Source organism: Benincasa hispida, chromosome 1 (genome assembly GCF_027475165.1).
Source record: "Benincasa hispida cultivar pf3 chromosome 1, pf3_genome.v1.1, whole genome shotgun sequence".
Classification (NCBI taxonomy): domain Eukaryota; kingdom Viridiplantae; phylum Streptophyta; class Magnoliopsida; order Cucurbitales; family Cucurbitaceae; genus Benincasa; species Benincasa hispida.
The window spans coordinates 88,878,314-88,902,142 of record NC_143478.1 but is presented as its reverse complement, the minus strand read 5'-3'; the positions used below and the strand labels follow the sequence as shown (position 1 = coordinate 88,902,142).

Here is a 23,829-nt window from a genome sequence, read left to right as displayed (position 1 = left end):
ACAAGAGAATTGAATATAAAGAAAAAGCGTCCTCTTCTGATAGACATAATACATAACAAGAGGGAAAACAAGAAAATAAGCCTAACTACTTAAGTCTTCAAGGTTGGACAGTAGTGCCCCTTCTCCTTAAAACACAATCAAACTGGGAGGATGAATGCTTGCCAATTCAAACATAAAGCTTGAAGGGAGTATGCTGCAAAATGCTTTGAAAGAGAACACCATTGAGAAGCATTAAGTTTAGCAGCCTCGTAGCGGGAGAACCAAGTGTGTTCTCTATCTTGAAAGATTCTTTGATTTCTTTCGAACCAAATTTCAACTAGTATTGCTTTTACTGTATTGCACCAAATTAGATTTGGGGCTTTTTTGAGAATAGGACCAGTGAGCAACTGCTGGACGTTATTTTTACAAGTAATGTGGAAAGCCCAATTGATGTTGAAGGATTTAAAAAGGACTAGCCAACAATTTCTTGCGAAGAAGCAGTCAAAGAACAAGTGTTGTAAATCTTCTCCAGCTGATTTACATAAAACACACTGATTAGGAGAAAGAAAATGAGAGGGCAGCTTGTGTTGCAGAACTGAGGCGCTGTTTAGGGTTCCAAAAAGCGAGATCCAAACTGTAATATTCACTCTTCGATCACTATTAGTCTGCCATAAAGCTTTTAAAAGGTGGGTGTCAAGAGGTGAGGCCAAGGTAAGATGGTTAGACAAAGATTTTACCGTGAATGAACCACTTGCTTCTAAGGACCAAGATCGAGAGTCAGGTATGAAAGAAGGCTTTATGTTGGAAATAAAGAAGAGCAAAGTCTGGTAGTCTGGTATTTCTTCATCTTTTAATAGTCTTCTGAAGGGTAGAGACCAAGAGAGAGTTTGAGAATCCAATGATCCAAAATAGATCCATTTTGGTTGGAAGCAACTTTAAATAAAGAGGGAAAACTAAGTTTAAGGGGTGTGTTACTAGTCCAAGAGTCATGCCAGAAGGCTATTCTGCTTCCATTTCCCAGTTTGAAGACTGCCAAGGCTTCTACTTTCAACCAGATTTTTGATATGTTGATCCAAAGACTACGAAGACTACAGAATGACTTTCCAGAAGTGTTCCATTCACCAAAATTTCTACCATGAATACTCTTTATAACTTGTGTCCATAGAGAAGAATTCTCATGGATAAATCGCCACCCCCATTTGGCAAGAAGTGCCAAATTTCTTCTTTTTAATCCTCTTAGAGCCAGTCCCCCATCCTCAACTTTTTTTGATACAATCTCCCATTTTACCAAATGATTTAGCTTCCCTCCTTTATGTCCTTCCCAAAAGAAATTTCTCATAATTCTTTCTATAGAGGAAATAACCTTTTCTGGCATTAAGAAGGAAGACATATAATAGGTTGGTAAATTTAAAAGAACTGAATTGCATAAAGTTGCCCTACCGCCTCTTGAGAGGTTATACCTTCTCCATTTGTCAAGTTTACTCTGAAGTTTGTCTATCACCGGTTGCCAAAAGTCTACTTTTTTTGGATATTCGCCCAAAGGAAGACCTAAATATAAAAAAGCAGCTGCAAAGATTTACAACCTAACCTTGAGGCCACGGCTTCTTGCTTGGAATCTTCAATATTAATTCCACATATGGTTGACTTTTCCCAATTTATTTTCTGACCGGAGCACCATTCAAATAATGCAAGAGTTTTTCGGAGAATCTCTAACATTCCATCATCATTTTTACAAAATAAGAGCGTGTCGTCTGCAAATTGGAGAATTGAAATATGGATATTATCCTTTCCTACCACAAATCCTTCAAACAAACATTTTTCATGAATTCTGTTGACCAAGGCTGTAAGAACTTCACTTACTAAAAGGAAAAGAAAAGGAGAAAGAGGGTCTCCTTATCTAATTCCTCTTGTTGCCATAATTCTTCCTCTAGGCCTTCCATTGATGAATATGGAGAATTTAGGATTGGATATACAACCCATAATCCATGAGATCCACTTTGGATGGAAGCCTTTTTCATGGAGAATTTTTTCAAGAAACTCCCAATCAACTCTATTAAAGGCTTTTTCCAAATCAAGTTTTAGTATCCAACCTTGCTTCTTTTTGACTCTATACTCCTCAACAGCCTCATTTGCTATAAGAATTGGGTCAAGAATTTGCCTTCCTTCTATGAAGGCACTTTGAGTTGAATTTATTAGGCTTGGCATGATCACTTTGAGCCTTTCTGCAAGCACCTTATCTATTATCTTATAAACAATAGTAGAAAGGCTTATAGGTCGAAAGTCTTTTATCCATACTGCTTCCTCCTTCTTTTGAATTAAACAAATGAAATTCTCCTTAATACATGAGTTGAGTTTACTGTTGTGAAAGAATTCCTCGAAGACATCTTTAAATCCATCCTTCAACAAGTTCCAGAAATGAAGAATAAACTCCACTGTGAAGCCATCTGGTCCAGGAGCCTTATTTTTACCTAAGGCTTGAATAGCAGTTTTAATTTCTGCTATATTGAATTTTGCAATCAAATGAGTATTATCTTCAGTTGAGACTCTTGACCAAGCCATATACAAAGGTATTGAACGAGTACCCGTGCATTTTGTGTATAAATTGGAAAAGAAATCCAATATGATTGTTTCTATCTCTCTACAAGATTTGGTTGGCAATCCTTGGTCGTTGAATAATTCAGCAATAAGATTCTTCCTTCTTTTAGCTGCAAGGAAACAATGAAAAAAAGAAGTATTCTCATCCCCCAGAAGTAGCCAATTCAGCTTACTTTTTTGAATTAGGTCTCTTTCTTCTGCTTGGTGAAGAGATAATAGGCCAGCCTTTAAAGACACTCTCACATCTTCTTCTGCTGAAAAGTTCTCAAGGCTGTCGGCTTGGAGGTCTTTTTCATTGATTTCTTTCAGCAGAGATTCTTCTCTGATTTTCTAGACTTTTTCGTGCTCTACCAGCCATCTTTTAACACTATGTTTTACCCTTCTTAGTCTGGAATATAAGGCAAAACCAGTCCAATCCTGCTGCCCTTTTATCAACAAAGAATTTTCAATTATCCGACAACATTCCTTATTTTTTAGCCAACTGTTACAAAATCTAAAAGGGGAGGGACCCCACTCAAAAGCACCAGCTTCAAAAAGAAGAGGAAATTGATCTGAAATAGTTCGAGCTTGTCTTGACACTCTTGAATCTTCAAAGAACTCATCCCAATTTTGAGAAACAAAGAATCTGTTGATGAGGGATCTTGATATCATCACTCCTTCTCTTGACCAAGAGAATTTTCCATTGGACATACGAATTTCAATTAGATTTGACTCTCGAATAAACTTATTGAAGTTTTTTATTTCTCTTGAATATCTTTCTATTGGGAATCTTTCTTGTCTTCTTCGGATGCGATTAAAGTCTCCTCCAAGGCACCATGGAACATCACAAGAATCTAATATGGAAGATAATTCAGACCATAGGTTGTCCCTTTCTCTGTAGCAATTCGGACCGTACACGTTTGTTATCCAGCAACTTTTTCTACAAATTGTTTGACATTTTAAGGTCAAAGAGTATGATGCTTTTGAAATCTCTGAAACTGAAATTTTGCCTTCATCCCACATTGATAAAATACCTCCTGCCCTACCCAAAGCTTCCACAAAAGCCCAGCCAACTTCTTTAGAGCTCCATAAGCTTTTAATAAAAGGTAGATCGACGTTGTATCTTTTTGTTTCTTGGAGAAGAACTGTCAGGGTTTATTTTTTTCAAGAGTCTTTTGATTGCCAACCTTTTATTTTTGTCACCAAGTCCTCTGATGTTCCATGAAATAATCTTCATTATTGCTTTTAAGGTTATTGAATTCCGGACAGTTGATTAACCCGGAGTAAGTTCACACTCTTCAATTAATGAATTGAACTCCTGAGGTATGCAGTCTTTGATAAATGGTGGTGAAAACAGGGAACTCTTCCTTTCAACCCCCTGATCTTCCTCTATTTGGAAAAGAAACTTTAAAGCATCCCCACTGCCTGCTAATTAAGTCTTCTGCTGAAGTTTGTTCAATTTCCTGGATGTCTTTTTCAAGTTCTTCACTGCTTACACTTGTTATTGATGCATCTTCGAAGTCATGAGAGATTCCATGGAATGGAGATCCTTGCAAAAGAGAGATATTTGGATCTGAATCCTTGAAAGATGGATGATTAAGGGGAGGCCAATTAGTAGAACAAAAAACTGACCTTTTTGATTTGATTTTTGGGAGTTGAAGGCTTATGCAATAGTCCTCAATTAAATCAGAATTAGAGATGGAGGACCACGAATTGGTAAATGATTTATGCCTTCGCACAAAATGATTGGGGAACGGTTTGAAAAGGTGTGAGCCTTTTTCGGAGATTGCAGGAGCCTCAATGTCATTAACTTCTCTTGGCTGGCTGATTTGTGAAGGGCTGGCTGCAGAACCAGCCTCAATGTCATTAATCTTTAATGATTTTTCCCCTGCTGTAACTGAAATGATGGAGCCTGACTTTTCAAATGGAAGAGAGAGAGTGTGACGGCTCATAATAATTGAGGGAGAGCCGTCTTTTTGGACTTTTCCGCTGAAAGAGGGGGGGAAACGTTAGGCATTAAATCCACTGGTTCTTTCTCTTTCCTCAATAAATGTGGCTGTTCAGATTCTTCATCTAAATGTTCACCAACCGGCTGATTTAAATGTTTCTTTTGCTGTAGAAAGAGAGGAAACTCTTCTACTTCCACTGACACACTCGAATTCTTCTGTAAAGGGAGATGATTCGTCTTCTTTACCCTTGGGATATCTCATAATTTCTTTTCGTGGAGCATCCTCCCAGAAGGGAGAAAAAAAGACACTTCCGGAGCATATCTATAGCTGGCTGGTAGTTTTCTTGTAAGCATTAATAGCCACAATAATTTCTGAAGTAATCCTTCAATCCCGAACTCTCTGGTTGAAAGCTTTTGTGTAATCTGTTTCCTACCTGTTGGTTAGGCCTTTGGCCCTAGTCCCTACTCTTTTCCAGTAATTCTAGTTCTTTTTTGATATTGAATGTTATAAGAGAAATAGACCTTTTTATTTTTAGATGTCAAGTTAATTGGATAGTCTATGATCCCGATGGTTAACCATTGCATTATGTCATTTTTTTTTTCTTTTTCTTCTCATGGTGTTTTATTTGTCAGATACATACTTTGGACCAGGGACTGTGGATACCATCAAATGCCATTTGAATGCGGCAGAGTCGAAGGTAGTGGTAATTTGGTTTTTTTGCGTGCAAATAGCTGTACAGTGTGATCATTAAACTAAATCTTATCAGTTTAAAATCTTATCAGAGTGAAGTTGATGCTATTTTTGTGAATGCCATTCTCTCTGGTATTCAGCAAAGGAATCTGGAGGTATGCTTGTGTATACTCATTTTCTTCCAGCCTGTTAGTTCTACCATGAACAATTACATACTCATGGTCTTGTGGAAAAAGTTTAGGTTGTGTTATATTGTGTTCTCAATAGGATATATATATATATGCGCGCGCGCGTTTGCAATAATCTTTGTTTTTGAATGCTTGCTACACTATTTTTGTCAGCGGGCATGGGATAAACCTGTATTGGATCGCGTGGGTCTCATAATAGAGATATTCAATGCTCATGCCTACACGAAGGAGGCCAAGTTACAGGTTTATTTTTTATTTTTTTTGTTTTCATGGTCCCAATTAAATGCATCATTGCCTTTTTCTTGCTAGAGTATACTTATAGTCATTAAGGGATAGAGTTCAATTTGCATTTTGTTGTTGCTGTTTCTACTTGGTTCTGAAATGAAGCACAGACATGCGACACGATCTTACACGACATGGCAACATGCCAATTTCTAAAAATATAGGACATGACACGTTTGAGGACACATTACTTTTTAATTATATATGTATAATTATGAAAAATAATATATATTTTTTTCTAATTATTTAAAATACTATTTTTTTTATAAGTACTGAAAATAATTAATACTAGTTTTTTTTAGTTATTAAAAATAACGGTTTTTTTTTTTATTAATGAAGAAATAGAAAAGGTCATTTAAAATAGGAAAAAAAACCAAGAGCCCATATAAGAAAAAAACCTATGGCCACATAACATGGAATGGATGTAATAAGGCCCTAAGCCCAAAGCCCAAAGCCCAAAGCCCAAAACAAAAGCCCAAAGCCTAAATAATGTTTCCTTTTTCTTCTTGCATTACTCTCTTCTTCCACGCACGCACAGTTGCCCTCCTTCTTCCCCCCGATGTGGAAGTTGCATGCTGACCACGCCTCTCTAACGCTGCAGGTTGGTTTGGAAGTTAGTTAGTTCCTTTTTTTTTTTTGTTTTGGTCTATAGGTGTTCGATGAATAAATAAAAGGGGACATGGATTTTTGCGTCTGACATGTGTCTGGAGCATGTTCGGATGTATCCGTGTCCAACATTGACACTTCTCCAAAAGTGAGATGTCCGTGCTTCATGGGTTGCAATCATATGCAACTACAATAGATATATTTTTTTTAAATTAAAAAAAAAAGAAACAAGCAAACACTTTTCATTGATGAAATAAAAAGAGGCTAATGCTCAAAAGTACAAGAACCCCCCATGAGGGGAAACAAGAAAGAAAAACAAGTAATAAAATAAACGTAATTAAAAAATAATTTAATATGGTAGCATAAAGACATTCAAGTTAAGACAAATATCTTGAATAGTATATCTTGCAAAGTTTTTGGAGGGAGAGCACCATGAAGAGGCCTTCAGATGGGAAGAACCAAACCGATCATCCCATAATAAAGGGACAACTCTCTGATTGACTCAAACAAGAACGTTGATAATAAAGCTTTCACTGAATTACCCCATAAAACTTTTGACTTTGATGCTACGACTAGTCCCACCAATAAATGAGGACAAGTTGATCCCAACATGGCGTAGGATGAGGCCATAGGTAATGATGGGATAGGTGGTAGAGTGGGCTGTTAATGGTCAAGAAATTCTGACTGTCCATCAGTGTACAACGTGTCCGAAACAGCTTTTTCAGCAGTTGGGAAGGTGTGCTCATTGGTCACTGGAAGGCGTGTGTTGGAAGATGAGGATGTTTCACCAGCTCCACACGCAAGTTCACTGTTGTCTGCTGAAAGAAGTTTTGAGCATTGGGTAAAGATGAAGGAACCTCATTAACACACTCAAATCCAGTGGCTAAAGAAGTAGTTCTCTTAATTCTTCTTCTCTTTAAAAGCTATTCCTCACCTTTTGTGGGTATATGGAGTCAAAGCGATTCTCTCAAGAATTTGGTTTGAAAGGAACCAAAGAATTTTTCAAAGCAAGGCCCTATCTTGGATGGATCATGATGAGATTGCTCAAGTCAAAGTTTCCTCTTGGTGTTCTCTATCCAAATCATATGCAGATTACTCCATTCAAGATATTAGCTTAAATTGGAATGTATTCATTCATTCTTAATCAATCTATGTATTAATGTTATCATGATGCTTTGTACTTTGAATTGATCTTTAGGATGTATTTTGTATCGAGATATGATGAGAGTGCTAAGGTTGTGTCAACCTAATTGAAATATCCGGGTGCGTCTGCTGCCTCCTAAATTTCTAAGTGTTCTTTGCTTTCTTTGTCTCATTGTATCTTGAGCGATAGTCTCTTTTCATTTCATTAATGAAAAGTTTGTTTCCGTTTTTTTTTTTTTTAAAAAAATATCTTCTAGGAGCTTTGGATTGCGATAGAGCAATCAACTCCTCCTTACAAATAGGAGAAGAAGCTTCTGTCAAATGCTTTCTTAAAGATTTCACAGTAAATTTTCCAGATGAATCAAGAGACCAACATCGAGAATTTGACCTGTTAGAAACCTTTTTTTACTTGTTAACCAATTAAGCCAACTGCTGAAAATTAGTAATCTCATCATCTCTAAGAAGTCTTCTAAAGAAAGTATTCTAAGGGCATGTAGTACCATCCCAACGTTCAAAAATTGAATCATTAGGAAGAGAAGCAATATTGAACAACCGAGGAAATGAATCAGCAACCCAAGTATCTAACCTGAAACAAATTGATGAAAGTCTTGTACTATCTTGGGCTGCCTGTTGAGGATCTTGTAGCTGTCTATTGAGGATCTTGTAATGTTTCTTGAGTGGTTAGGGTGGTTAGTCATTATTTTAGGGTAATTAGTTTTTACCAAGAATCTTTGTTTGATTCTTTAAGATTGTTTGTATTTAGTATTAAGTCTTTCAACCAATCTTCGTGTTCTGATTTCCGTTCAGAGGACAGTTAGGTTGTGGTTCGGTTGACGTACTGGACTCAAGCTATAAATATCTTGCTGTATTCATTTGTAAAGTTCAGTTTTTGAATAAAAGTCACTTCCAGATTTCATTTTCCATCAAATTTGGTATCAAACCACCTCGAGAAAAGGACTCGAATCACGTGGAATACAAGAGGCCTCAATGACTCATCTAAACAATTAGTGCTTAAATGTCAATTAAGAAAAATAAACCCAGATATGGTGCTTATTCAGGAGACAAAAAGAGAACATTTTGATACCAAATTCATTAAGGCCTTATGGTGCTCAAAAGATGTGGGTTGGGCATGTGTTGAAGCATATGGCAGATCCTGAGGCATATTAACTATGTGGGATGAAAGTAAGCCGACTGTGACAGAAGTACTTAAAGGAGGATATTCACTATTGGTGAAATGTACAACTTTTAGTAAGAGAGTTTGTTGGATCACTAATGTTTATGGACCAACTAATTATAAAGAGAGAGTATGTTTGGCCCGAGCTATCTTCCCTCTCCTCATATTGTGAAGAACCTTGGTGCCTTGGTGCTGATTTTAACATAACTCGAGTTCAAGAACGATTCCCTGTGGGAAGGTAACAAAAGGGATGAGGAAATTCAATAATTTCATAGCTACTAGAAATCCCTTTATCTAATGGTCGTTACTCATGGTCCAGAGATGGGAGGGTGGTCTCTCGTTCACTTATTGATCGGTTTTTAGTATTAAATGGCTGGGATGAGGCCTTCGAAAATTTTAGAGTTACTAAAAAGGTACGTTGTACGCACTGTTTCAGATCCTTTTCCCCTATTACTTGAAGCTGGGTCTTTTGAATGGGGGCCCCTCACCCTTTCGATTTTGTAACAGTTGACTGCTAAATAATGATTGTTGTTGGGTAATAGAAAGACATCTGAGCTGTAATACTCACCAAGGTTGGGCTGGTTTGTCATATCCTCAACATTGAGAAGTTTAAAATCTGTCCTAAAGAAATGTCATTCAGATTTTGAAAGCAATGAAAAAAGGGGGAAAAAAAAAAAGGAAGAAAGACTCCTAGAAGAGATTAACAAAAGATATAACCAGGCAGAAAACCATGACTCCTTCCCTATGAAGCTTGACATGAGGATAGTTCTATTTTTTTTTGAAAAGGAAACGGCCTTTATTAATCATTAAGATTTAGTACAAGAGATGTGTACTTGGAAATAAAGGCGAACATATAACAAAAAATGAAACCAAAGGATCAGTAGGCGCACTCGAGCATCTCAACTAGGTTGACACTCCTATAGCGCCCTCATCATATCCAACAAAACTGATGAACCCTTATAAGCTAGCGAAAAGGTTAACAATAATTAGAAGAAGACAAGTAAAAGCTTCACATACTGCCAATTTGAGCTTATGTCTTGTAAGGAGTAAGCTTCAAAACATTTAGATAGGGAGCACCAAAGAGAAGCATTGAGCTTTGCCGCCTCAAATCGAGCAAACCAAGGAGTTTCCTTACTGTTGAACACTCTTTGGTTTCTTTCAAACCAAATTTCAACCAGCACTGCTTTTGTCCCATTAATCCAAAGTAAATTTGAGTTTTTCTTGAGAGTTGGACCAAAAAGTAGTTGTTGCACATTGCTTCTAAAGGAATTATCGAAGACCCAAGAGGTGTTGAAGCAATTGAGAAATTCTCTCCTGCAATTAATGGCAAAAATACAATCGAAGAATAGGTGTTGGAGATCTTCTTCAGCTGATTTGCAAAGGATACACCAATTGGGGGAAATATAAAAGTAGTGCAGCTTTCGTTGTAGCACAGAGGAGCAGTTAAGGGCTCCAAAAAGCATTATCCATATTGTTATATTAACTTGCCTAGGTCTGTTGGTCTTCCAAAGACCCTTTTGAAGGCTGGCTGAAATTGGAGGGGCCATAGAAAGGTGGTTTACCAGTGATTTAACTGAGAAGGAGCCATTATTTTCAAGGGACGAAAGGCAAGTATCTTGCCTACTGTTTAAATCTTGCTTAACCAACAAGGCTAGTAAGGTTTGGAATTCTAGAATCTCATCTTCCTTTAAGGCTCTTCTGAAGTTGATTGTCCATGAGGAGGTGTGAAAATCCCAATAGTTTGAGATTGAACCATTGGGATGGGTGGTTAAGCCAAATAAGGAAGGGAATCTGTCTTTTAGATGAGAAGAATCCAGCCAAGGGTCTTGCCAAAATGCAATTCTGGTTCCATTTCCCAATTTAAAAGCTGCCAAATTCTCAACATTCAACCAAGATCTTGAAATACTTATCCAAGGACTTCGAAGACTACAATGAACCTTGCCGGATGTGTGCCAACCAAAGTGGCTGCTGCCATGGATACTTGTGATAACTTGATTCCACAGGGAGGGTTGTGCTTTCATATACCGCCAGCCCCATTTGGCTAGTAGAGCCAAGTTTTTAGCTTTCAAACCTCCTAGCCCGAGACCCCCATCTGCCTGTTTTTTAGAAGCTAGCTCCCACTTTGATAAATGGTTTATCTTTCCACCTTTATGGCCTTCCCAAAAGAAGTTTCTGATGGTCCTTTCTATGGCTGATATCACTTTTTCAGGCATAAAAAAAGAGGACATGTAGTAGGTTGGAAGGTTGTAAAGGACTGATTTACACAAAGTAGCTCTTCCACCTCTTGATAAGTTGTATCTTCTCCACTTGTCAAGTTTTTTGTGTACTTTATCGATAACCGGCTGCCAAAAATCCAATTTCTTTGGATGCCCCCCAAGAGGAAGGCCCAAATATAAGAATGGAAGGTGTGCTAATTGACAATTCAGCCTTGAAGCTATTGCCCTCAACTTGGAATCTTCAATATTTATCCCACAAATGACAGATTTTTCCCAATTAACTTTCTGACCGGAGCACCATTCAAACAAAGTAATGGTTTTTCTAAGATTGTCTAGCATGTCATCGTCATACTTACAAAAAAGCAGAGTATCATCAGCAAATTGAAGAATGGAGAGCTGTACCTTATTTTTCCCAACTACAAAGCCTTCAAACAGATTTTTTTCTCGGATTCTGTCAACCAATACACTAAGCAAATCACTAACCAAAAGGAAAAGGAAGGGAGAGAGGGGGTCACTTTGTCTAATTCCCCTTGTAGCTTTAATTCTTCCTCTTGGTCTTCCATTTATGAAGATGGAGAACATTTGATTAGAGATACAACCCAAAATCCAAGCAATCCACTTGGGGTGGAAGTTCCTCTCATGAAGGGTTTTTTCAAGACTTCTAAAAGCTGATTTAATGGCTGTCTATCGTAAGGAAGAAAGAAACTTATTGCAAAAGAGCAAGCTGAATTGGTTGAATTTGGGAGATAAGAATACTAGTTTTTTCCATCGGTTTTTAGCAGCAAAATAAAGAATCTGATTGCAGAACTGATAAATGATCAAGGTATCTCAACCATTTCTTTTCGAGAAATTGAATCTCAAATATTGCACTTCTATAAGACACTTTACTAGTCTATGGGTGCAAGGTCTATCCCCCTAAATCTGGAATGGGTTGTAGCATCAGAGGATCAAAATGAGCATTTAGTATCTTGCTTTACACATGTAGAAATAAGAAGAGGGTTGAAATCTTTGGGTAGAACTAAAGCCCTTGGCCCAGATGGCTTCACAATGGAGTTCTTCATTAAGTTTTGGGAGCAGTTCAGGGATAATTTTTTGAGTTTATTTGAGGATTTTTATGGAAACGGAAAGCTGAATTCTTGTGTAAAAGAAAACTTCATTTGCTTGATTCAGAAAAAGGAAGATGCGGTAACGGTCAAGGATTTTAGGCCCATTAGCCTAACCACCCTATCTTATAAAATTATAGCAGAAGTGCTTGCAGAACGATTAAAAGGAGTAGTGCCTAATATCATAGCTCCTACACAAAGTGCATTTATTGAGGGGAGGCAAATTTTGGATTCGGTTCTAATAGCAAATGAAGCAGTGGAGGACTATCGATCCAAAAAAAAGAAAAGGGTAGATTTTGAAATTAGACGTCGAAAAGGCTTTTGGTTGGGTGGAATGGGCCTTCTTTGAGAACGTACTAAATGGAAAAGGCTTTTATCCACTATGGATTTCATGGATAATGGGTTATGTTAAGAATCGAAAATTCTCAGTTTCATAAATGGGAGGCCAAGAAGTAGAATTCATGCCACTAGGGGAATCCGACAAGAGGACCTCCTATTTCTACTCGATAGTGAAATGTTAAACATTCTTATTGTTAGACCCCATGAAAAAGGAAAATTTGAAGGATTCCTTGTGGGAAATGATAAAATCCATATTTCACTTCTCCAATTTGCTGATGATACATTGATTTTTTGTAAATATGATGATAAGATGCTAGATAATCTAAGAAAGATGATTGAATTGTTTGAGTGGTGCTCGGGTCAAAAAGTGAATTGGGAAAAATCAGCCCTTTGTGGAGTTACTATAGAAGACAGCAAGGTGCAATTTACTGCCTCTCTTCTTAATTGCAAAGCTATTTTTTTGCCTTTCATGTACTTGTTAAGCATGCAACGGAAGCAAACAGAATCAATAAGCACTCTAATTACATTTAAGAAGAGAGGCAGTAGGTGCACCAAGACATTTTAACTGGGTTGACAACCCCCTAACATCCTCATCATCTCCGAAGACATATAATAGGACAAAACAAAGAGAAACCTTCAGTACAATACATAGGGAACCTGAAAAATCTATACTCTCCCCTCCCCCTTAAACAACTTGAAACAAAAAGCACTTCACCGACAAACAAATGGAATAGTTCACAGCTAAAAATAAAAACAAGACAGGCTAAGATTAATAAAAAAACACAGTTTGCCGAATTTCCTTCGAGAAGATGACTTCAAGGCTCTGGAAAAAGGAAGATGTGCCAATTCAAACTGATTTCTTGGCAAGAGTAAGCCGCAAAGGCGCTTGAGAGAGAGCTCCACAAAGAGGCATTAAGCTTGGCTGCTTCATATCTTGTGAACCGAGGAGTTTCCTTATTTTGGAAAACTCTTTGGTTCCGTTCAAACCACAAGCCTGCTAGCACTGCTTTAACTGCATTGACCCACAAAATTTGTTGTTTTTTCTCAAGTCCTGGACCTACTAGCAATTGTTGGACGTTATCTCTGAATGCTTCCCCAAAAACCCAGCTTAAGTTGAATGTCTTGAGTAGTGAAAACCAGCAGAATTGAGCATAAACGCAATAAAAAAAAGGTGTTTGAGGTCTTCCCAATTCCCTTTGCACAAAGCACATCTATTAGGAGATAGGTAATGGGAGGACAACTTCTTTTGCAGCACATTTAAACAGTTTAGAGTACCAAATAGCATTATCCATAAGACAATATTTACTCACCTCGGGCTTTTAGACTTCCAAAGTTCTTGTCTTAAGATTTATCGATTGGGAGGGCTTTGCGAAGATGAATGACTAGTGATTTAACAGTGAACAAGCCATTAGAATCCAGTGACCATGAGCGTTTGTCGAAGCAGTCCTTCACATCTTTTGTTGCAACTAAGCTTAACAAAACTTGAAAATCTGAGATTTCTTCCTCTTTCAGTAGTATTCTAAATGAGATGAACCAAGAAGATGTAATTTTATCCCAATGATCCGACACCGAGCCATTAGGATGGAGATCTTTCACAACTTCGAATGCTGTTAAAATCTTGTTGCTCTTCCTATTGGGAATCTTTCACAACTTCTTCGAATGCTGTTAAAATCTTGTTGCTCTTCCTATTGGGAATCTTTCACAACTTCGAATGTTGTTAAAATCTCCATCAATGCATCAAGGTTCTGCATGCTCTACAGCAAGGGAAGATAATTCTGCCCACAATCTTCCTCTTTCTCTATAATCTGTGGGGCCATATACGTTCGTAATCCAACACTTTTCTTATTTATTGTCTGACACTCGACTGTTAAGGAGAATTCAGCTTTGATTGTGTCAACAACTGAAATTTTACTTTCATCCCACATTGTCAGCAAACCTCCTGATCTTCCTTTAGCTTCCACAAAGGTCCATCCTACATCTTTCGAACTCCATAGGCTTTTGATAAATACTCCTTCGAAACTCTCTTTTTTTCTCTTGAATCAAAACTAGATTCGGATTGATCTTTTTCAGAAATCTTTTAAGGGTCAATCTCTTAGAAAAATCCTCGAGCCCTCTTGTATTCCATAACAATATCTTCATTATAAAACACCCTACGGATGGAGCATTTCCTTGACACTTCTTGCCCCTTTGATCAGGCCAGGGCAATATCGCAATCATTCAGGATGGAGTGCATAATTTGTGGGATATCCATCAGGTTTAGAGGAGGAAATGGAAAGACTTCACTGCTGACTTGTGTAGGAGCTTTTGTTGGTTGAAATAATTGATTCAAAGAGTAGTCCATGCCCTCTAGATTGTCTTCAAAAGCGTTGGATTCTTCGACTTCCTCTTGATCAGGCTCTTCACTGCTTACACTAACCAACAATTCGTCTTCAAAGTCTTCAGTGTCTTAATTGGATGAGAGAGTAGACTTGCAATGAGAACCTCGTGCAATCGGGTTGAAATGCTCATTAGATTTGCTTAAAGAATGAGAAAAGAAACTGTTGGAAGAAGGTAAGGATACTGACCTAACTTTTTCTAAGCCCGGGCTTGAAGTTTTGCACAACATAACTCGAGTAGGTTTGGGTTTGTGTGATTGCAGTCCATGGATTGTGAAAAGAAGTTTGCTTCCTGGCGAAGTGTCCAGGGAATGGTCTGATCCCAAATGATTTTTTTTATAACTGCTTTGAGAGCCTTGTGAAATTTGTTGACTTTCTGGTCTTGGGGTCGAAGGGATGCAAGATCCTACTGCTTTGCAATTTCCTCCTGATTGGTAACAGGAAGGGAGAGATTATTGAGGCCTGGTTCCATGCTTTCTTTAATGAGAGAGTTTGGAATCATTTCTTCATTGTTTGGGTTGGATGGAGACTTCAAAAATCGAGATTGATGCTTGCTTGGAATAACCACTTTGATTGCGTGAGTCATCCAATTCTTTAATGAATGGTGCTGTTTTGTCTTCCTAGTGAGAATACGAAGAGTCATTTGACAAGTTCTTTTGAATTGATTCTTTAGCGCCTTTTAGGGGGGATGTTGGACGGTTGCAACTTTTGGACTTCCTTTTAGTAACGTTCTCTCTCTTCTTTAATAGCACTTCTGATAAAGTATAAAAATGGGTCTCATTTTTCGGGAACTCGAGAGGTTTTCTAGGAGGTGGTTCGGATTTCGAACGGATCCCTGTTCGTATTTTTTGTCTCTTTCTTCTTCTCCTCATTAGTATTCACTTTGGCTATTTCTTGAGTGAATGAACTTTGTAAGTGAACTTCCATGACTGGACCAACAACTTTTTTGATTAGACATTGGATCGAATTGAGAGTTGTGCTTAAACTTTTCCTCCATTTTGATGCCTGGACTTCTGGAGTATTTTGTTTTACACCTTGAAGGGAAGAGAAATTCAAACTTGGAATCTAAAGGATTACTTAATATTTCCCCATCTTTCACAACTTGGCTTAAACGGACAATGTCAATTGGATTTGTAAAATCGAACATGAATAGATCTCCTCTAACCTTGCTTGGTGGGTTGATCGACAAAATATCACCAAAGTTCAAGAAGATCTTGCCCCTCTTTTCATCTGTAATTTCTATTGTTGTAGGAATGAAAGCACATAAATTTTTCTTAACTTGGATTTTGACCTCTGAGACATTAAGCAGATTTAAAGTTTCAATTGCAATGCTCTCCAAGCCTCTGAAATAGGCACCAATTGCTTTGAATGTTTGTTCGTTCCAGTAGTCCAGAGGAAGATTTTTGATTGAGAGCTAGCCTTTTGAATACAATGGTCTACTATGAATTTGTCCCATTTTTTGAATTTGAGGTGGAAGGAACCAAACTTCTGCCATTTGTCTGGATTCTCGATTGATTCATCCATTGCGCCTCTGTCCAAAGCCACCTGTGCATTTTCTGCAAATAATGGGTTGATAATGACATTAGATTGAAAGTATAATTTGAGCGTATTACTGATATCTAACCAGCTATCAAACTCAAAGAGGCGTGAGACAACCCATAAGTTATTAAAATCTGCTTCGAACACTTCTGAATTCTTGATAACCCAATGATGTTGCATACTCTGTTTTTCGAGCAGGAGAATCGAGACCTTGGAACTCTGTTTTTCTAGTGCTGAAACAGAGGTTCTGGAGTCCTTTTAACTTCTCATTTTCTGACTTAGAGGTGGTCTATCTGAAGGATGTTTACCAATCTTCTCCGCAGAGATATACTTTTCATCCTTTGTTGAAGGTTGGATAGACTCTGAACGAACCAGAGGGCCAAGGATTCCTTGATACAAACGCTAACCATGTCACTGAAGTCTTGCCAACCAGGCTTTCCATCCCCGTAAGGAATGTGAATGTTCTTTCTTCCTCCTATTGAGGGCCAGACCGCACACTCCACAAACCATCCTTTGTTAGCACGATATTTTGAAAGGCGGATGACACTTTGATCGACTCTTTCCTTTAGTAGGAAGAATTCAAACGTTGGACCGTTTAGTAGCTTTTTCAAGCTTTCATCTAACCATTGCGCCATAGACACTGAGAATTGTATTTTCTGCCCTTTTTTCATATATTCTATGTAGAATCCTTTGCTCGCTCTCCACATACAGAAGAAATGTTCTTCGATGCTACAACTTTTCACCTCCATGAGTTTAGGATCGAGGAATGGTCGAAGAGGTTGCCGGAGTTATGGAAAAGGCGGGGGAAAGGTGGGCATGGGTTGGTTTAGCCTGGATTAGGTTGTATCTGGGCCCATGAATCACAAAACCCCCCATTTACCGCTCTAGTTAGAAAATTAACTTAACGAAACAAATCGCGCTTCCCTGCAGATCGACTCGGACTTACCACTGTTGTTACATCTTTGTAGTGATAGGAGTAGTTCGGTATTTATAAATTTTCTTTTGATCAAGTTTGGAGTTTGGGAATAAACGACGCCCGAATCTCCGACTTGTCAAAAATGGCGCCGTTGCCATGGATTCAGAGCTATCAAACTCTGAAGATCAGCTCCAACCTCAGTCTGAAGACTCAAGCTCTCGTGGAGGTTGCGAATCTCTTGCTAAAAAGCAATATAGTTAATAGCAAGTTGTCTTAATCACATCTGCTAATGAGATACTTGAGTCGGTGGTGTGAGCATGCATCGTCATGTCGGATGTCATAGGGTGTGAATCATAGTGGAACTGGCCCCATCCTAGGTTTCCATAGCCATAAGACTCCTCCTTTTTAGGCCAATGAAAATCATCATCCATATAACTAGGATACCCTCCCATGGAGTAGTCTCGTGGCATAGGGCTTCACTGCAGACTTGGGCATGCTTGCTTAGGGTGATCAATCCTACATGTTTGCACCTGCTGCGGGTTACCTGCAACCAATTGACTAACCAAAGAAGTTAACTCAGCAAGTTGACCTCGAAGGTCATGAACCTCGTCACTAAGCCGAGATGCTTCACTCGATTGTCCCCATCCTTGTTGATGATATTTGTCCATGCTTGACACAAAAAGGGAAAACAAATCAAAAGCAAAAGAAGACTCTAACTAGAAATTTAACTAACGAAACATCAATGGCTTCCCCGCCAATGTCATTTTTGATAGAGTCTGAAACTTACGTCGTTAAGAAGCTTCAAACTTGATCAAAAGAAAATTTGTATATACCGAACTACTCCTTTCACTACAAAGATGTAGCAAAAATGGTAAGTCCGAGTCGATCCGCAAGGAAGCGCGATTTGTTTCGTTAAGTTAATTTTCTAACTAGAGCGGTAAATGGGGGGTTTTGTGTGGAAGAGATGTATGCGTGAAATTGAAAATCAAAAGGTAAATGTAATCTAGAATAGGTGTCTATCTAATTTCTAGAGCAAGAGATAGTTTCCTATGCAATTTCTTTCATTAGGCATCAATTAATTACACTGAATTTGTCAATCCCTCAACCTATTAGAAAATCTAATAGCCCAATTAGCCATATTCGATATTAAACCAAATTAGCCCTAATTCAATTTACAACTCTTCCTTCTTAGCGACATACAAGTTAAAATTGAACTGCATTACGAAAGGGTTCAATTGTTGAGACATACTACAAGCCGGAAAAGCCATATCTTATAGCATGATTTATTTGGAAAAGATTATATAAGGGTATACATGAGTTTGGCCAAAGTCTAGACCATAAACATGCGATCCTAATACATGCAACTTAATCAATCAAAAATGCATAGGTTAGAATGATTTTGCAAACAAGAATTTCAACAAATTAATTTGTCAAAAAAATTCATCGAAACTCTATTATTAATATTAAAACGAATCCACCCAAAGAGTTCACAACAATTCAGTTAAATTAATTAGAAAACCTTCAAGAAAATAAACATAGGACTCTTGCTCAAAAGAAATTAGATAGGAGTTACCTCCTAATTCATAGACAAATCTGAGATACACATCCAATTCGTCGATTACAACCAAAAACAAAAAGAAAAACTAACCTAAAGACACTAAATTTTGAAGGGAAAGGAAGAAGAATGAAGTTTAACTTCGGCCTCCAAAATTCAGCACTCTTTGACCTAAAGACGAAGGGAGATATTTATAGAAATCATCGCAGCGTTGCAACGCTGTCGACAGAAAAGGGCCACGGGCATCGGGGAAAACGTTGCAACGTTGAGCATTCTGTCAAAAACTTAATACTCGATGCACGATGATCCTTTACTCGATACTCGACGCTCAATTGAAGCATTTTATTCTATGACAATTTACTTGATTATACTCGATGCCATTAATAAATATATAGAATACTTGATGGTACTCGATGACAATTTGGTAATTTCAACTCCTTTGAAGCCTGGATGCTCAAATAAACTCCAAATTGCTTCAAATTAACCCCAATCGGCTCCAAATCGCCCATTCTACTTCTTGGTTGCTCGATACCTACAAAATAGAGAAAATAAACACATAAAATCCAATAACGAGCCCAAATTAAGCTAGGAATAATAGCTCTTTTTGAGAGCTATCACCCCTTTAACTTGAGAGGCCATAAGTCAACACTACTACCTAAACCAAAAATCAATTGAACCTATTAGGCTTAAATCCATCCAAAAAAAATTATCTTAACCCGTCTCGAATCATTTACCCAAATCGTAGTGACTCTCAATTACATCCAAATGATAGCCAAAAACCCAATCCTTAAGCATGACACAAATTCCAAGGTTAAAGCCCAAACAGAACCACCTAAGAATTACTGTCTTACCCACAAAGTGTGCCGAAACAGCCCCAAATTCACCGTTGAAGCTGCTGGACAAAGCGGAAAAACGCCTTGAAACCCCGACCTGAGCAACAACACATCATGGGTATAACTTGAGTCCGACCAAATTAATGGGCATTCAAACCCATTAAATAAAACAAAAAAAAACCTTAAATCTCACCCAAACTCCAAGTTTCTGGCAGAGCGGAAAAGGCCGACGCGGTTGAAAATGTCAGGTGGCTAGGTCTGACGCAAGAACAGCTAGTAGGAAGCGTCGGCGTGAGCAGCGGCGCATCAAACCAAATCACAACAACTCCAATCAATTTCATTATCTCCAAAATTCAAATAAAATTCCAAAGGAAATAAAATCTCAACCATTAATCCAATTAAACCAAAGTTTAAATTCAATTCTCAATAATTGAATTAAATCCATATCTCTCACCAAGATTAATTTGTATTGATTCATCCATCCATCATAAACAAATTCCAAATCCCTAAAATCCTAAATATAATCCGAATAATGCAAGATAAATAAATACAGTTTATTGAAATTTTGCACTGTTACACCCACCCTTTTGAGTGGCTGTCTAAAGGGGTTAAAAGGCTCTCACCGGAACTTATGGAAGATTATTTCTAAGGAGGTCCCTTTTTTTGTTCAATTTGTTCATTGCTTGGTGGGGGATGGGGGAGAGACTTATTTTTGGGATGACTACTGGGTGGGGGAGAGACCTTTCTGTTTCTTGTTTCCCCATTTGTATCATTTGTTGGATCTTAAAAACCATTTTTTTGTGATTTGCTTGAGTGGTTAGGGAGCTCTTATTCCTTCTCTTTTGGGTTCTGTCGCGCTCTTTCCATTAGGGAAACGATGGAGATGACTTATCTTCTTTCCTTACTTGAGGGTCACCCTTTTAGGTGTGGGAGAAGTGATGTGAGGTTTTGGATTCTTGATCCCTTACAGTTGATTGATCCTTCTCCCTTAGGTTTGTCCGTGTTTTCGGTGTTGTGGAGGATTAAAATCCCTAGGAAAGTGAGGTTCTTTAACTGGCAAGTCTTACACGACCGTGCTAACACTATGGATCATCTTAAGAGGAAGATTCCCTTGCTTATGGGTCCTTTCTGTTGCATTCTCTGTTGGAAGGTGTTAGGAACCAAGGTAGTATGAACCTTAGTTAGAAATATATTGGGATAATTAGTATGAGTAGTAAGGGGCATTCTAGTAATTAGACATTAAGTTTGTTGGGTTTTTTTTTAGTTATAAATAGTATGAGAAAGTATGGTTGGGGTGTGAAGCATTTTGTGGGTTTTTCTAATGTAGGAATTTGGGAGAGTCTAGCCCTTTCGAAAGGTTAGTGGTTATCTTGCTACTTTTCTATGATATTATAGCATATTGTAATATATTTCTAAGTGAATTATGGAGGATTGAAAAATAATGAAAGTTGTTTTAATTTTGGAGAAGAGTTTAAAAAGAGATGGGGTAGGTGAAAACCAAGTTCAATTTGGGCCATTGGATGTTGGTAAAAGAAAATTGAATGGTGGAGAAAAATTCAATTTTTAATATAATATTATAATAATATAATAATATACATCTTTTAAAATCAATTTTTTTAAACTCAACAATAAGCAAATGTCCACCATGTGTCCAAAATTAATCGTTAAACACAAACAGAAAATAATATTAACATTTTCTTGTTCAATTCATTTTCTTTTTAAAATCAATCCAAAAATAAAAATTCCACCATGTGTCATTCCTCCATTGCTCCAAGTGACACCTTTCAATTGACCCACTTTGACTAGAAAAATTTTGCCACGTCATCAGGTCGAGATTTTTCCGATAAGCTTGTTTTGACCATATATTCTTCGTTTAAATTCCGATTTGAGTAATTCAAATTGTGTTGGAATCGTTGTTCCGAGTTCTACGCAATAAACACTTTAAAGCACTCAAAATTTTAATGAATAAAAGTAGGTTTGTTATCATCAAAATATTAATTAATTAATTAATTTAAGATTAAGGGCTAAAAAATCAACATTAGTTTGACATAAACTCTATCTTCTGTTGCAAAACTTTGGTAGGAAACATAATTCCTGCCCTCAATTGATCTACTTGGATTTCTAGTTTCAACCTATTTAACAAGCACCGTCGGAGATATGGTGCTTGAAATTTTAAATTATGTTTTCCAGAGATCAAGAGATTTTTAGAATTTATCTTTAAATTCCTGGACAATACTAACATTTTCACCGTTTCTTATGCTTCACCAGGAAGAAAAAAGACCACGAATATCTGCACATTGATAAATCATCTCACCTATTTAATTGCTGTGTTCCTTTTTATTATGTATAGGCTGAACTGGCTGCTTTAATGTATAAAAAATCGAGACTGGTTCGTGTGCGTGGCCTTGATGGACGTTATACATTTGGTGCCACGGGAGAAGCCGAAGTTGTTAGTGCCAGAGGGTATAGTGTGCTGCATTTACAGCTTTGCAATAAGAAAAACAGTAACAATCCAAGTTGTCATTTCTGTGTGGTTTTTCATCAATTGATGTAGTGAGTATTTTATTTGTGAAGTTATCTAATTGCAGGAGAGGGAGTGGGGGGCGTGGCTTTATAAGTGGTGCAGGAGAGACTGAACTTCAACTCCAGCGGCGAAGGTTGAATCTGTGATGCTAAATACTCGTAACTTATTTGGAACTCATTTCTTACAAACAATATAATTAAAAATGAAATAATAATTAGAGGATAAAGAGTCCTCAAGCCCAAGAAAGGCAAAACAATGGGACAACGGGGAACTCCAACCTCATTGTCCAAACAAACGTGCAAAAATATAAATTTAATACCTGGAGACTCGAGCTTGTTTGGTACTAAACTTTGGAAGCTTATTCGTGAAAGAATAAAAACCTGGCAAGTGTTATAGTTTATTTTATTTTATATAGAAAATAAAATAGACTCCCAATATGTGCTTTATCCTCTAGGACGTCGTTCCCTTGGGGAAGAAGAATCTGTGAGACTGAGTGGCCATCTGTCCTTATATTGCTTCTTGCTGGAATCTTGGAATTATAATCTCTCCATTCTTAGTTGGTATGTTGCCCTCCACATGGACACAAATATCCCTATATTATTGACAATGGTGGACACCTTTTCAAGAGAGAAAATGTGTTTTGGCTTCAATTCACCCGGGCATTTTCTTGTGAGCTTGTGGCTTGAATTGAATGTAACTATAGAATCTTCCACAAGGAGAATTCTTTTGATGGTTTCTTAGATTTTTTTAAGCTCTATCTTGGTGTAAACTTATCTCACCTACCAACAATTATAGTTTAAATAAGGGAAAGATCCATTTTTTTTCCAACGTGACACGTTGTATCAATTTCTGCCATAAACTTTCAATTCCATCAAATTGGGCCCTAGACTTAATTATGTTGCAATTTTTACCTTCGATTCAATTGCTACTAATTCACCCACTTATTTTATCAAAAAGCAAGATAAAAATCTATGTTAAGTCACCCATTTCAATAATATCAAGTTTTACACACATTCAAGTTTGAATAATCCACAACTTAACCATTGAACAACATTGCCAAAACTCATAAATTTTATTTTAGTTTCAAATTTTCCCATATATATGTCTTATACTTTCTTTTTGTTCCTGTTTTGCCCCATTTTCTTTGTTGTATTTTCTCTTTTCATTATTTGTTTTATTTCGAGCATTAGACTAATTTCATTAATTCAATGAAAAAGTCTTATTTCCGTTTCATCTGATTGTAAAAATGGCAACATCTTTTCAAGTTTAAAGTTAAGATTGCAACACTGTTTTAAGTTTAGGGTGCAGTGTGATGAAATTGAAAGTTCAGGGTAAAAATTGTTACAACTTGACTAGTTTAAAGGTGAAAATTGAATTTTTCCCTTTAAATAAAAGCAAGTATGCCTTTGGCCAATTGAAAAAGTATTTTTTTTGTAATCTCTTTTTGACTTGAGGCTTTGTTTTCCTCCCCACTTTTGAAATTGCATATCATGTATGAAATTCTTCCTTTTGTTAAAAATTGTTTCAAAAGAATCTGGAAACGGAGAAGCTGTATTGTACCCCTTGTTTTCTCCTTGTATTTGATTTTCACTTCTTTCTGTAGTTTAAGTGCCATAACTATTCTTCCAGAATTTTGGAACGAAGAAATCATCTTTATTCCCAAATTGAAGAGGTTCGTCGTACACGTTCTTTGCAACGTGCTTCTCGAAAGAGGCATGGAGGTTCAAATGGCCAACATTTAGCTACTGTTGCGGTTGTTGGGTACACTAATGCTGTAGGTGCTCAGTTCCAATTATGTATGATGGTTTCCTGTGTTCCATGGTGGGAAGAAAATCTAAACAGCT

The 23,829-nt window shown here is 37.3% G+C and overlaps 1 protein-coding gene across 1 annotated transcript in view; it reads left to right on the top strand.

The window, feature by feature from the left end:
* The window catches only part of LOC120081770 (GTP-binding protein At3g49725, chloroplastic), a 60,805-nt gene that overhangs the window by 11,359 nt on the left and 25,617 nt on the right, over positions 1–23,829 (top strand). Inside the window, exons 2-7 of the mRNA XM_039036941.2 lie at positions 5,135–5,199; positions 5,285–5,347; positions 5,534–5,623; positions 21,812–21,924; positions 22,050–22,118; positions 23,615–23,759. Coding sequence (XP_038892869.1) covers positions 5,135–5,199; positions 5,285–5,347; positions 5,534–5,623; positions 21,812–21,924; positions 22,050–22,118; positions 23,615–23,759 — 545 coding nt within the window. The remainder of the gene's footprint in view (positions 1–5,134; positions 5,200–5,284; positions 5,348–5,533; positions 5,624–21,811; positions 21,925–22,049; positions 22,119–23,614; positions 23,760–23,829) is intronic.